This window comes from Chrysochloris asiatica, unplaced genomic scaffold (assembly GCF_000296735.1).
Source record: "Chrysochloris asiatica unplaced genomic scaffold, ChrAsi1.0 scaffold00033, whole genome shotgun sequence".
Classification (NCBI taxonomy): domain Eukaryota; kingdom Metazoa; phylum Chordata; class Mammalia; order Afrosoricida; family Chrysochloridae; genus Chrysochloris; species Chrysochloris asiatica.
Window position 1 is genome coordinate 17,260,515 of NW_006408551.1, and position 14,444 is coordinate 17,274,958.

General features: G+C 38.5%; 1 protein-coding gene across 2 annotated transcripts in view; it reads right to left on the reverse strand.

Moving 5' to 3' along the window:
• GRIP1 (glutamate receptor interacting protein 1) overlaps nt 1-14,444 on the reverse strand; it is a 383,565-nt gene that overhangs the window by 212,720 nt on the left and 156,401 nt on the right. For both annotated transcript variants that reach the window (XM_006859529.1, XM_006859528.1), the window contains exons 3-4: nt 9,162-9,297; nt 6,853-6,998 (exon numbers count right to left, since the gene is read on the reverse strand). In XM_006859529.1, the coding sequence (XP_006859591.1) occupies nt 6,853-6,998; nt 9,162-9,297 (282 nt within the window). The remainder of the gene's footprint in view (nt 1-6,852; nt 6,999-9,161; nt 9,298-14,444) is intronic.

Here is a 14,444-nt window from a genome sequence, read left to right on the forward strand (position 1 = left end):
TAAAAGCCTCATCTTTCTCCCTCAGACTAGCTGGTGGTTTCTAACTGCTGACCTTGAAGTTAGCAGCCTAAGACACAACCCACTATAGTAAGAGAAGTCCTGACATGCTAAATAACTATCAACTAAAGACATCAACAATACAACTAAGACTTATAGGATAAAAGGACATCTGGTGTGGTGCTGTGGGCTAATGCGTCAGACTGCAAAGTCATTTGAACTACAAGCTTGGTGGTTCAAGCTTACTAGTTTCTCTTTAAACCCTATACAAGGTTGCTATGGGTCAGAATCAACTTGATGGCACTTAACAACAACAAATCCTTTTAGGGATATTACTATTCACTGAAAAATAAATGTTTACTGAATTTTACTGATGCCATCATGGTCATACTGTGTTTGCCTGATGATTGCTCTCATGTTATAAAATGAAATTGCATGGTCAGGTTGTAATCTCTAATTACATAAACATATATATAAGGGTATAAATTGTATTACGGTAAAAACCACTCAAATATTCTGAAAGACTAGTTTCAAGAAACTGGTGAGCGATTCTCATTATAGAGTACACTCTTGCTGCATTTTTAAAAAGTAAAATTTACACAGATTAGCATTTTATTATTATGGATACTTCTTTATGGAGACAGGAAAACTTGTAAATTATATAAATTGATGGCTTTTGGTCCTTGTTTTGAATTTGTCAAATTATCTAAATCTGTGTTCACTATCAAGAACACATTTTTATATTAACATTATAGGACCTTAAGGATTTAGTACAGAAAACTATCAAAAAGAGATTTGTAGACAAAATTTAAAGGCGTGTTTTATAAGAACATTTTTTTTGGTGGTCATTTACAGAACTAGTAACTGGTTTTAATTAAGCATTAATTACAATTATTTTCAATTGTCAGGAATTCTGAACACTCAAAGGAATGAACATGATTATGAAAAGTAAATATTTAAATTCAGAAAATTGCACATTACCCGGTTGGGATATAAAATGCAATAAGAACTTGGATCTGTTGAAAACATTATAAACCTACAGCTGAACAAATGTTTTGGTACACTGCTGATTTAATTAAATATCATATTCTTGCCATCCAGGGAATTTCAGTTTATTCTAATCGACTAGGAACAGCACATACAAATAGCTGAATGCGTTGAGGTACAGTTTTAATTAAATGCAAAAAAACTGGATTTGAACCAAATGTTTTCTTATTTCCATGACCCACAAGCCACTTGAGGAAATTGATTAAAAACATGATCGTTTTATTGCCTTGGAAAAGAAGGAAAGGAAAGGATATGGGAGAAACAATTAATGAGTAAAGGATATGGGAGAAACAATTAATTAGTGTCTCCTGTGTGCTGGGACTTTACAAACATCATTTCATTTAATCATTAAATCAACTTTCAATTACATGTGACCAAATTCTATTTCTGGGCCACCTGTCCTTGCTGGCTGGATATGTGTTCTGGGAGCTCAGAGTACTATATATAATTTTAAAGCTGTCTCAGCTAATCTTATTGACCACAAACTGTGAAAATCACATCTAAAGTCAATTTAAAGAATTTTTGGATTATTTTCAGCTTTAGATTACCCACACCATTGCTCTATATCATTTACATCTCCATAAAAAATGTGAATGCAGACTATATTGTAACATAATGGACGAAACAGATTTGGCTTTTATAACTTTTATTTGCACAGCTGGTTTTTGAGAACTGGGTCTTCACACTCAATATCAGGCATACTGTGTTGCCATGTGTATTTTACATGTGTGTTCATGGGCCCAAGTATATACACTGATATATACAAGAGCAAGCTAGAAACCAATTTCAAAACTCACAAAGACGTCTCCTTGGTATTTTAGTTGTCCTGTTGTTCCTATTTCTATATGTGAAGATGCATATACTCCTGTATACTTATTTTACTATAACTGATAGATTAGGATTTTCAAAATTACATAATCCTTCCTGCCCCTGCCCTCACTCCGTACCTTGTAGAACAGGATTTGTGTATTTTCCAATCTCACTGTGCTGAGTTTGGCCCTGTGACTTGCTTTGGCTTCTTTTCCCTCTATCAATGGTATGATGAACATCCCCCGAGAAGCTGCCGTTCCTTGAGACTGGATCCCGGAATGAACCACGAGGATACCTGAGTCAAACTGAGACTCACAGATAATCTGGTATCCAAGTGTGTCTAGCCCAGATCAGATGAGCCAACACACAGACACATGAGTGAGAATGAATGAATGAACATTGTTTTCAGCCACTGAATTTAGGAGTGAATTACTTTGCAGAAATAGTTGCTGAGAAATTTAAAAACATGTTAATTGTATTAGGCCACCAACTGGTACACTGCTGATTTAATCAAATGTCATATTCTTGCTATTGGGGAGTTTCAGTTTATTCTAATCAAATACATACAAATAGCTGAAAGTGTTGAGGTACAGTTTTAATTAAATGAGAAAAAAACTGAGTTCAAGCCAAATGTTTTCTTATTTCTATTTGAAGAAATTTGATTAAAGTACATGATCTTTTTCTTCTCTTGGTAAGAGAGGAAAGGAAGGCATATGTAGATACTTCTACTCTCCCATTACCACAAGAAAAGAAGAAAAGGAAAACAAAGCTCAGATATCAGCAACTCCCTGTTGCCAAGAGCATAAAATCCAAGGTCCTCGTAAGTTATTTACTCAAAACGAATGACTTACAATTGCAGCTGTTGTAGTTTAGCTATTGGGTTCAGCTATTGTTCCTTCATGATGCCCATGCCTGGTTTGTGATACGCAATTTTTGGGTGATTCATCTGAACAGTATCAATTGTATTCCATCTTTCAGCCTCAGGATTCCAGTTATACTTGCTCTTGAGTTTGGCAGGGCAGCCACATTTGCTTTATTTAGGTTGACTTGTGGGGGTGGTAGGTCTTAGAGACACAGCGGTAGAACAATGTGTGCATCTGATTACAATACTTTCCAAGTGATAACGTGTCCTTCATCATCTTGCTTCTGTAGCCAAAACCTAAACTATCCTTTCAGCTTAGACATACCTCACACTCAGTAAACAGGCCATTTAGTATGATTCTCACTGCTGAAACTTGGCCAAATATGCCCTACCTACTTGAGCCTGCTCATACATTTTCTGTCTCTTGAATGGCTCCATGTCTGTTCTCAAACTATCAAAAACCTAGTCAGTCTTCCTTGTTTCTTTGATATGCAAGCTTGGGTTCCCTTTGATTTTGCGACTGTTATAGAATTTATATTTTTCAGCTTGGATTGCTAATTAGATATTTACATTTCTTTTGCTAACTGGAATGTAAACTCTGAGGACAGAAGCCTTAGCCAATTTCCCCTATTTCTACAGCACTTGGCATAATGCTTGAATATAGCCAGAAAATAAGTATTTGATAAATAACAACACAATAATGATTGTCACATAAAAACTTCTATTTGCTGACATTTATTGAGTGTCTTCTATGTGCTAGGTATTGTTGTTGTTGTTAAGTGCCGTCAAGTTGATTCCAAGCCATAGCGACCCTGTATAGGGTTTCCAAGGAGCAGCTGGTGAGCTTGAACCACTGACCTTGCAATTCAAACGACTTTGCAGTCTGACACATTAGCCCACAGTGCTACTCCAGGACTCCAACTTATTTATTCCTCATCATAACCCTATGAAATAGATTAAAAAAAAAAAAATCCAATGTACATGTGAGGAAATTGAAGCTCAAAGACAGGTTAAGAGCTTCCCTCAATGGTACACAGCCAAGTAGAATGAAGATCCTGGTCTAGCTGATTCCAAAACTAATAATCCCCTTAGCCATTACAATATGGAAGGCCCAAGTCTAAATCCACCATCACTGAGTCAGTTCTGAGTCATATTGACCCTTTAGGACCCTAGGCTATGAATCTTTATGGGAGCAAATAGTTCATCTTTCCTCCACCGGGCAGCTATTGGGTTCAAATTACTGACCTTGTGGTTAACAACCCAACAAGTGATCCACTATGAACAAGGATGCCTTGGCCCTATTTTCATATCTACAGAGTAGGTGCTTTGTCTTTTTTGTCAGGTAGGCTCCTTGCTCATATAATCTGGACTTCCTAGTTTATAAAAAAAAAATGCAGCAATTAACATAAGATGAAACCAATCCTTTTCAAAGATGGTAAGTACTCTGGACTAGTTGTCTTAAAACTGAGATACTTGCTTCTTGGTGATACCTAAAGAATTTATGGGGACTTTCTGGGAATAATTTTGAAGAGTCCCAAGTTCCATATATAAATCTTCTTGAAATTGAGGCATCTGACAATGAGTTTGTGGTCTGCCAGTTCTCCTTTTCCACTTGTGTTTCTGAAATTCTTTTTTTCCTACTATACCAAAGACACACTTTTCACCCAGTTGGGTGCAATCTTACTGGGATGCATTGGCCTGGGGTGTAAAATCTCTGAGGTATGAAACCAAGAGGAAGTTTGAGAATGCAAGTACGCCTGAATGTGAGTCACTTGGAAACAATGCGGAGACCTTCAGCAAGGAATAGTGAAGGGGCTGGACCCTATTTCATGTCAGATTCAATTTCAGGGCAAAGTTTTGTGTTCTCTCTTCCTCCTGCCACTGCCAACACCATCATCATTCTATCAACCATCTATCTAAGAAGTAGAAATTAGCAAGGCTGTCACAGGGACATACATTAGCATATTTATTTTAATTAAGAAAAGACTCCTGATAGAAAATTAGTCTGATTTAGCTGATGGTTTAACAGTGAGACTGTCTAAGCCAATTATGACAAACATTTTCCCAAAAGTAAATGATGTAAATCTGTAGCTCCAAGTTTTGAACTTAAAGACATAAAATGAATAACATGCTGGAAATTACACCCTTTCCAAGTGTTTAAACTATGACAAATCCATTTAGGTGTTAAGTAAGCAATGGGTGAGGGTCTATAACATTTCAAAATTATTTTAGGCATTACAGAACCATAAAATGTTTGAAGGCATTGCTCTAGGCCAACTTCCAATACATAAATAAGATACAATTTGGCAAAGCTCTCACTAAACACAGTCTCAAAACATCACAGAATTTTTCAGTAAAAAAAATAAATTAAAACTCATGTAGACCATCCAATCTTTTTTTTATATATAAAATTAAACCTCAGAAAAGATAAGTGGTTTGCCTGAGGTCAAACTTCATTTGCCTTCATCAGATCATACACACACACACACACACACACACACACACTCTCTTGTCTTTGGGTTCTTTCAGGACTCTAAGCTCCAAATTGCTGTGATTATTGAGAGTTACCAGCCTCTCAGCCTTGGGCCACTTAGCTCCCAGCAGCCCTTGCTCTTCTCAGGGGCTCAGCAGCAGACAGCCAGCTTCAGCTCTGTCTGAGCTAACTAAGGGGCGGCTTATTAATTTTTTTGACCTCATGACCTAAAAGATCTTATTAATTTCTCCAAACATAATACAAAAAGTAGAGATAATCCACGAGAAACAGACCTCTCTCTTCTTTCATTTGCACTTTTATCTTTAAAATCTAGGTACATTTTTCTTTTCCCAGGGGTTTTATTACATGAAGAAGGAAAAGCTGGTCTAATCACCAAGGTGTGACACATATTAACACCTACTATTTCTCAGACTCAACCACTGCTCTTTACCTCTGTGATGTTTACCAAAGACACCTCTCTTTTGGAAAATTTAACAGTATAGATCCTCTTAGCTTTTCTCCTATAATAGATCTTTTAAAACCTCAGATCTGGTTTAAAAGCTTTTAAAGGTTCCTTACTGCCTCCTGGATGCACCCAAGCCCCACCAATATCGCCCACAATTCCCTCAATCATTTATTTGGCTTCTGTTTACCTCTGGCCTCACCCCTCTCAAGGCCCACTCTGCCATTCCCTTTATACTTCAGCAACTCCAGCCTGTTGGCAGTTCAACTCATGTACTGGGATCTTTTCTTGACTCCCTGCCTGGAATGTTCCTTCTCCTGCTTGGCCTGCATAATCTCTTTCAAGTCTTTTCAGAACACCTCCCAACCCAACTCTAAGTCGTCCATATGCTCAGCAAATCTTTACTCGCCCCCTCCCCCAATATATGATTATGGGGTTTATTAGGGAAGTGAACAGGGTTATAATTCAGGATCAAAACCCACTCAGGACACAGCAGTTCTCCAGTCAGGAACACCTCTTGTCTGCCATATTGAAGACACACCTCACTCTTGTCTTTGGCCTCTTAGACCCATGGCTCTTTGGCTTTTACACTGCTTTATTGTCCTTACTTTTGAAAGCCATTCTAAGAGTTCCTTTTGAAGTGTGTTTTATTGATATTCATACTAAAATGCACAATCAGAGAGAACATCGGCTCCAGATATTTGGTTTCTCTGAACTCTTTAGCAATGGTTTGAGGCAGTGATTACAAAGCAAACCAACTCTCTTAAAGCTGGAGAAAACACAGTGCCTGGTGTATAATAAAAATTATAATAGCTGCTATGATTTGTTTTCCACTAAGTGCATGTCCATGATTTTGAAGTCTTTGCATGTTTATACATTGAGTCCTCACAAAAATCCTACTGACATTTACTGGTGCACAGTCCAAGCTCCTAACACTGTACATTATATAGAATTCACAGATCTCCTTAATGGATCACATCCCCTCTAAGATCACTTTTAATTCTTCCTGAATAGGCTATAAACTTCTCCATTCAGATATTTTTAAATATCAAGAAACTCTCAAGGAATCTTGACATTCATAATATGAGCCAGTGATTGCAAAATAGGAGTGGGTAGGAGGGGCTAGGGAACAGCCAATTGCTTTAGAAAAAAAAAAAAAAAATGATGCAGTCATTCTACTCCTGGGTTGTGAGTACTTACAAACTGGAGGCAGCTCATACTCAACTTCCAGAACCACTCTTTCCCCAACGTTCTTCAGCAAACTGATGATCTCATCATGGCGGAATTTGGCCAGGTTGATTCCATTCACTGCTTTGATGTAATCGCCTACATCCAGCTGATCACTTCTGCAAAACAGAGAATGTCTATTCAGTGGACCCATTCTCTCCAGAGCATCATCTGGTGGTATTTCCCATTTTCCTCTCATAAATGAGCTTGTGAGCCTAGAAGTTCAATAAGCAGGAGAAATTTCTGTCTCCTAGTCTATTCTGGTGTGGCACTGTGGGTTAATGCGCCAGACTGCAAAGCCATTTGAACTGCAAGGTCGGTGGTTCAAGCTCACCAGTCACTCCTTGGAAACCCTATACAGGGTCATTATGGGTTGGAAGCGACTCAACAGCGCTTAACAACAACAACCTATCCTGGTGTGGCGCTGTACGATAAAGTGCTGGACCACAAGGTCTGTTTAAACCACAAGTTCCGTGATTCAAACCCACCAGCCGCTCCTGGGTTGCAATGAGTCAGAACTGACTTGACAGCACATACCAGCAACAACAAGGCTATGGCTGTCCCTGAGGAGTAATTGTGCAATACAGCTGAGGTGGAGCAGAGGTTGAGTGGGTCCTTCTTACTCCTGCTGCCTGTTCAACTGTAGAACAGAATCTGGGGCTGTCAGATGTTCAGTCAGATTTTCCCTAACCTGTTGGCCCTTTAATTTTTTTAAAAGTTTTTATTGTGAATTGAGTGATAGTTTACATGGGCAGACATCAGCTTTACACTCATCCTATTGTATTTCATTTCACTGTAATGATTACAATCCCCTGTATGCTTCATCATTCAACAGTATTTGCTTATACAATCATTCAAACAACCAAAGGGCACACCCTGCAAGCCTGCCCCTCATCTGTCAGCATACAGCCCCTCTCCCTCCATGATTCTAGAGTCCTCAGCTGCTCTGTCTCTCCACGTCATCATCTCTGCTTCCATCTCCGTTGGCCCTTTGATTGTTAAAAAGCGCCATGAAACACTGTACTCTTTCAATCATACCGTTAGCCTAACTAAAAATGGCATTTTTTCCTCATTCCCACTTTTTTCGAGGGTTTCATGTGAAGAAGCTCTGTAGACATACAAAGTCCTAACATCACAGATTAGCTGTTATAAAATAAAGGAGGCTTTGAGTGTGAAAAGAAGTCTCTTAAAAAGCCTGAAGAAAACAGATCAAGGTAATCATGTTCCGGTCAGCCTCTCTTACAAACAATACCTTCAGATCATGGAGCATGCCACTGGGTTACGCTTATAAATTGTATGAAAAGATGGGTTACACAAAGTTGTCAATACTTCAAGTCACATTTGGTTGTGGTTGTTGTTAAGTGCCATCAAGTTGATTCCAACTCATGACGAACCTGTATAGGGGTTCTGAGAAGAGGATGGTGGGTTTGAACCACCAATCTTGTGGTTAGCTGTCTAGTGCTTACCCTATAGCGCCACACCAGGACTCCTCAGATACCACACTTTACACACATTTTATTAAGCAAGAACTCTAAAACTTAATTTCAGATTATGTGGCCAAGAATATTGGTCTAAGCCTTAAGTAAGGCACTTTAACTTCAATCTTAAGGAAACCTGATCTCTCCAACCCCCCTTTCTAAGGTGATTTGAGAATTCCATAATAAATCAATCTTCCTCTCTTCTGACATTTCCTCCCCACCTCCCCCTGGCTCATTCCAGGACATTCTATTGTTTGCAATACTGGTTCAAGTTGTAGTTCTTGGGAAGAAGAACAAAATGAGATATCCTGCTCTAAGGCCTCTATTCTTTGGAAACCACCTTTCTGTCTGGATGAACAGAAGAATCCCATAATCAGGAAAGTAAGCAGATGTGGGAAAAGTAACATTTTTACTCTGAAACTTGGAGTTGGCCTCTCACTCTTCCTAGGTTAACCATTTCCCTCTAGGGAAGTTTTCCTCCATAAAAATCTTAGGTTCCACAGCTGATGATTCAAGTGTCTCATTCCCCACTGTTGCTTCTCTGCTGTTCAAACAGTGATTTTGAAATTCTGACCTTATGAAGGCTTGGCTGCCCCTAAGATGAAAAAAGCATCTCCGTGGTGACTGAGTATCTGCTGGAAAAGCCACATGGGCAGACCTGTGGGCCAGCTTCTGAACCACAGGTGCTGCCTGGCACATGGCAGCTGTCATTTATTTATTAATGGCCTTTCCTAATGAAGCTTTGATTTCTGAATCCCTTACCCCCTCTATTCATTTTCCGACCTTTTGCAGAGATACAGTTACCTAGCAGCAATGCCTCCTTGCCGTAGATTTGATACTCTTGGCTTGCCATCCTTATCAATTCCTCCAGATACTGTCAAGCCGAGGGTGGTGCCTTCCTTCTTCATCAATTCAACAACTGTGGAGCCCTTGAATTCCTCTGTTAAAAGAAAAGCATTTGCCTTATTAAACAAGAGTTGAAGCACAGATGTTGCTTTTGTGTGTTGCTAAGTGAGTTCTTCCCATAAACTTCCCCCCCCTTTTTTTTTAATGAGAAAAGATATCTGTGGCTTCCTTCCATTGCAATTTGCAGAGTATCTTATAAAGATGTGCATGCAGATGAAGCTGAGACATATATTCCATTATAGTTTATTAAACTGGGCACCAGTGGGGTAGTTAGTTCACTCTAGGTTGACAATAAATAGTCCAATACGGCTGTGTACAAATGATAATTTTCGCCCTTTGTTTTCTGCCATTCTCAAGTGACTTTGTCTGGTTTAACCACAAAATTGTACAATTAGAAACCATAAGATAAAAAACACATAATTGAAAAAAATTATAAATTCATAGAACGCAGCAGCAGATTCCAAGTTCCTGATACGTTTTAGCTTAGGAGGCTACCTGACGAATGAAAAGAGCGATTTCTACAGGTACAAGGAAAAGATGAACAGTTTTCTACTTTTTGTTGTTGTAGTTCAAAAAACAAATTATGTCTTTCATGAAACACATCATGCAATTTTCTACAAACTCTCACATATGGCAAGGCAGGGTTAGTCCCTCAAACTACCAAGTAACTGCTGCAAATCTCTCATTCCTTACTTTCAAAATTTTTGAATCTCACAGATCTTGTGGGGGATAATGTCTAGAAACCAGGCAGAACTCAAATAGCAATATAGCACTCTTTTCAGATATAAAAAGAAGTAGAGTCAACATTTATTTATCCAGAGACTAATTATGAAAAAGATCACTGAAGTTATCTGTGATGCTATGTCCCTCTCGGTAAATATAACAGGAAGCTTCATAAAGATCATGGGAACATGGAATTTAAAGATAATTAAGATTTCCAGAGCCTGGGCTGCTGCCAGTGCCATCTTAGTGGGTGTGAAGGAGTAAGTCCTGGTGTGGATAATGCACTGGATTGCAAGGTCAGTTTGAACTGTAAGGTTGGTGGTTCAAACTCACCAAGTGCTCCTTGGACACCTTATACAGGATCTCTATGAGTTGGAACCTACTCAAAAGCACTTAACAACAACATCAAGTGCCATCAGGATTGGAAGATGATACAACTTTGTATGCTGAAAGTGAAGAGGACTTGAAGCATGTATTGATGAAGATTAAGGACCACAGTCTTAGTATGGATCACATCTTAACATACAGAAAACAAAAATCCTTATAACTGGACCAATAAGTAATATGATAAACAGTGAAAATATTGAAGTTGCCAAGGATTTAACTTTACTTGGGTCTACAATCACACACCCTGGAAGCAGCAGCTAAGAAATCAAACGATGTATTTCACTGAGCAAATTCGCTATAAAGAGACCTCTGTAAAGTGTAAAAAAAACCAAACATGTTACCTTGTGGACTAAGGTGCACCTGACTCAAACATGCAAAAGCTGCCCAGTGAAGGAGAAAGACCAAAGAAGAATTAATGCATTTTAATTACGGTGTTGGCAAGGAATATTTAGTATACTATGGACTGCTAGAAGAACAAACAAAATCTATCTTGGCAGAAGTGCAACCAGAATGCTCCTTAGAATAAAAAAATGGCAATACTTATCAAAATGCCAACTGAAGGGAAGGAATCTTCACATCAAAGATCAAGCCTATACACAAGGTTTATAAGGATAGGCAACTTAGACATTGGGTACCTAAAATGGGGGTGAGGAGAGGCACGAAGTGACTAGCTTTCAAATTTTTAAGAGGCAGTGTAATTTCAGAGTGTGCAGGTGAAGGTAGAATCCCCAATGAATAGTTTTCATCTTGTCTAGAGGGGTCTGGTGAAAGGAGATGGGGACACGAGTTTTATGATTCAATAGTGAGTAATTGCTATTACGACAAACTGTGATGGTCAACAACTGTAAAAGTAGAAGTTCTGTAACAAAAAGTGGGGAGTAGTTAATCTTACATCCCAGGAACAGAGGACCCTAGGACCATCAAGGAAGAAGAGCATGAGTGGAATGTGGGACCCTATCCAGAGAAGCAGCGACACCAGAGGTGATAGCATGGAGAGAGAGCAACTGAGGACTCTAGACTTATGCAAAGAGAAAGGCTGTGTGCTGGCAGCCAGGAGGCAGGCTTGAAGAATATGCCCTTTGGTTATTTAAATGATTATATATTCCTGAGTTTTTTGGGTGTACATACAAAAAAAACCCACAGAGGGAACAGAAGCAAATACTTTTGAATGATGATGCATGAAGGGGATTGTGATCATTGCAATGAAACGAAATATAATGGGATGAGTGTAAAACTGATGTTCTCCCATGTAAACTATCATTCAATTCACAATAAAAACTTTTAAAAAAAGATAATTAAATTTTTTTTTCACAAACTTTTTGAAACCCTTTCATACATGCTGGGCAGGGATCGGGAGGCTGGACAGTTTTTTAACTTCTGAATCTTCTTGCTTATAAATTTCAGCACTAAAAAAACTTTTCAAACATCAAAGATACTCTTATTAAAATACAAGAACATATTAGCTTTTTCAAAGCCAAGTAATTAATAAACTGATTACTTGCACACCTTTAATCCTTTTTGCCACTCATCTGTCAGTTTCCCTCACTGTGGTGGCTTGTGTGCTGTGATGCTGGAAGCTATGCCACTGGTATTTTAAATATGATCAGGGTCACTCGCAGTGGACAAATTTCAGCAGAACTTCCAGACTAAGACAAATTAGGAAGGAGAAGTGGACCACTTATGAATGGTAAGTCACTGAAAACCTTAGGAATATCAGTAGAACACTGTCTGATATAATGCCAGCAGATGAGCCCCTTAGGTTGGAAAGCACTTAAAATGCCACAAGGAAAGAGATGCCTCCGCAAAGTAAAATTGACCTTAATGATGGGATGGAGCAAAGCTTTTGGGATCTTTATTTACTGATGGGTCATAACTCAAAATATGATCAGCTGGAAACATCCATTACATAATGTTTGGTAAAGTGGAGGGATGGCCAACTTGACAACACAAGACAAGAACATGCTTTCTTTAGTTACATAAAAGAGTTCATCATAATTTCAAAAACCTATATGAATGTTTATTGTAAAGGTTTCTTAACTGTTGCTGCTAATATATGATCCCACTTTGTTGTTGTTGTTGTTAATTGCCGTGATCCATGGCAACCCTGTGTAGGGTTTCCAAGAGGCAGCTGGTGAGTTTGAACTACTGACCTTAGGTTCAAACTGAACTTGTGGTCCAGTACATTATCCTGTAGTGATCACCTGTCGTGTAATCCAGAGAGAGTTTGAAAAGAGGACTTAGAGAGAGAAGGTAAGGTTTGGTAGGTCACTATTTTTGCTCAGAAATATCATTTCAATCATGGCTTTCAAGAATGTCAGATTCAGGATACTGTGTCAGGAAGTCGGCTATGTTACACCTGTTTGATGGCACTTTATAAGTGAGTTATTATTGCCCTTTATAGGAGAAGCTGAGGGAGAATCTCTGAGTGTAGAGAATGTGCCTTCATCGACTACACTTTATATGAGAAACCAAATAATGATTGAAATTCAAGAGAGTTCTTTCCAAATTCTTGTCTACTGCATAAAAGTGCAGGACCTTTTACATCATTTACTCAAAGGTATTTGTAACAAATGGACGTCACTTTCTTTCATTCTGCCTGTGCCCCATTAAAACAAGGTCTGCAGTTTGTTGTTAAGTGCCGTTAAGTCAATTCCGACACATGGCAACTCTGTATAGGGCTTCCGATGAGTAGCTGGTGGGTTTGAACTGCTGACCTTATGGTTCACAGTCCAGTGCCTGTACTACAGTGACATGCCAGGAGCTTATCCTATAAAACATACAAAAGCCCAACTGATATTTGAAGATATTGCGCCTATAATCAACTCCTGTAATTCTTGTTGGGAGGGTGGTAGCTCTATATATAAGCTCTGGACTGTGAACCACAAGGTCTGCAGTTTGAACCCACCAGCCACTGTGTAGGAAAAAGATGAGGCTTTCTGCTCCCTCAAAGATTTAAAGCCTCAGAACCCTCTACAGGGACACTATGAGTTGGAATGGACTCAGCGGAACAATAAGAACAATTTATTCCTAGGATCCTGAACAGCAGAATCCTAGGAATAAATTATTTGAAAATAAAGTTTAAAAAAAAAAACAAAATGGCATATAGTAGATGATGACTAGTCACATGACAAAGACATAATGTGTCTGACAATCTTTTCTAACAAAATAATTCTCTGCATCCCTTTTAAATGCAAAGTGATCTCAGTATACTCATATTTCATTATTATTATTTTTTCAATTTTTATTATAAATTGAGTGAAGGTTTACAGAGCAGATCATCAGTTTTACATAAAACAGATCATACACTTTGTTTCACCTCCATAATTGGAATCCCCTCCAGGTAACAACAGTCACCCCGCCTCCTCCCTGTGGTTCCTAGTTCCATTCCACTCTCCTTCCCAAGGACTCTGATTACTGATCTTTACTATAAGACTTGGAAGCATACTTCTATAGTGGCTGTCTTAAGAGTCAAACAGAAATGAACAAAGAAGCAACTATGAAGTAGTAATGCCAGACAACTGGAAAATAAATTTCAATTCATAAAAACTTTATTATTTAGACTCAGGTTTTCAAGCGCATGCGTCCTACATAAAACAGAACACCAGTACATAGATGCAGTCTTAAAGGAGATAGGCCTGGCAAGTTTAATTTGATTTCCATTAGAATATAAATCCAGTCATCTGAGCTACTTTTTAAAACTGCTAATAGTCATTGAAAGGTCAAAATGGATGTCAGAAGAGACACTGAAACTTGTTCTCCAGTGTAGAGATGCTAAAGCAAATGGAAGAAGTGAGGAGATCCAAGAGCTGAATAGAAAATTTCAAAGATCAGCTTGAGAAGATAAAGCCAAATGTTACAACAAAATGTTCAAAGATCTGGAATCAGAAAACCAAAAAGGAAGAACAGGTTCAGTATTTCTCAAGCTGGGGGAACTGAAGAAAAAATTCAAGCCTCGGCTTTCATTAATGAAAGATTCTCTGGGCAAATTATTGAATGGTGAGAAAGCATCAAGAGAAGATGGAAGGAATACACAGAGTCACTGTACCAAAAGGAAATGGTTAATGTTCAACC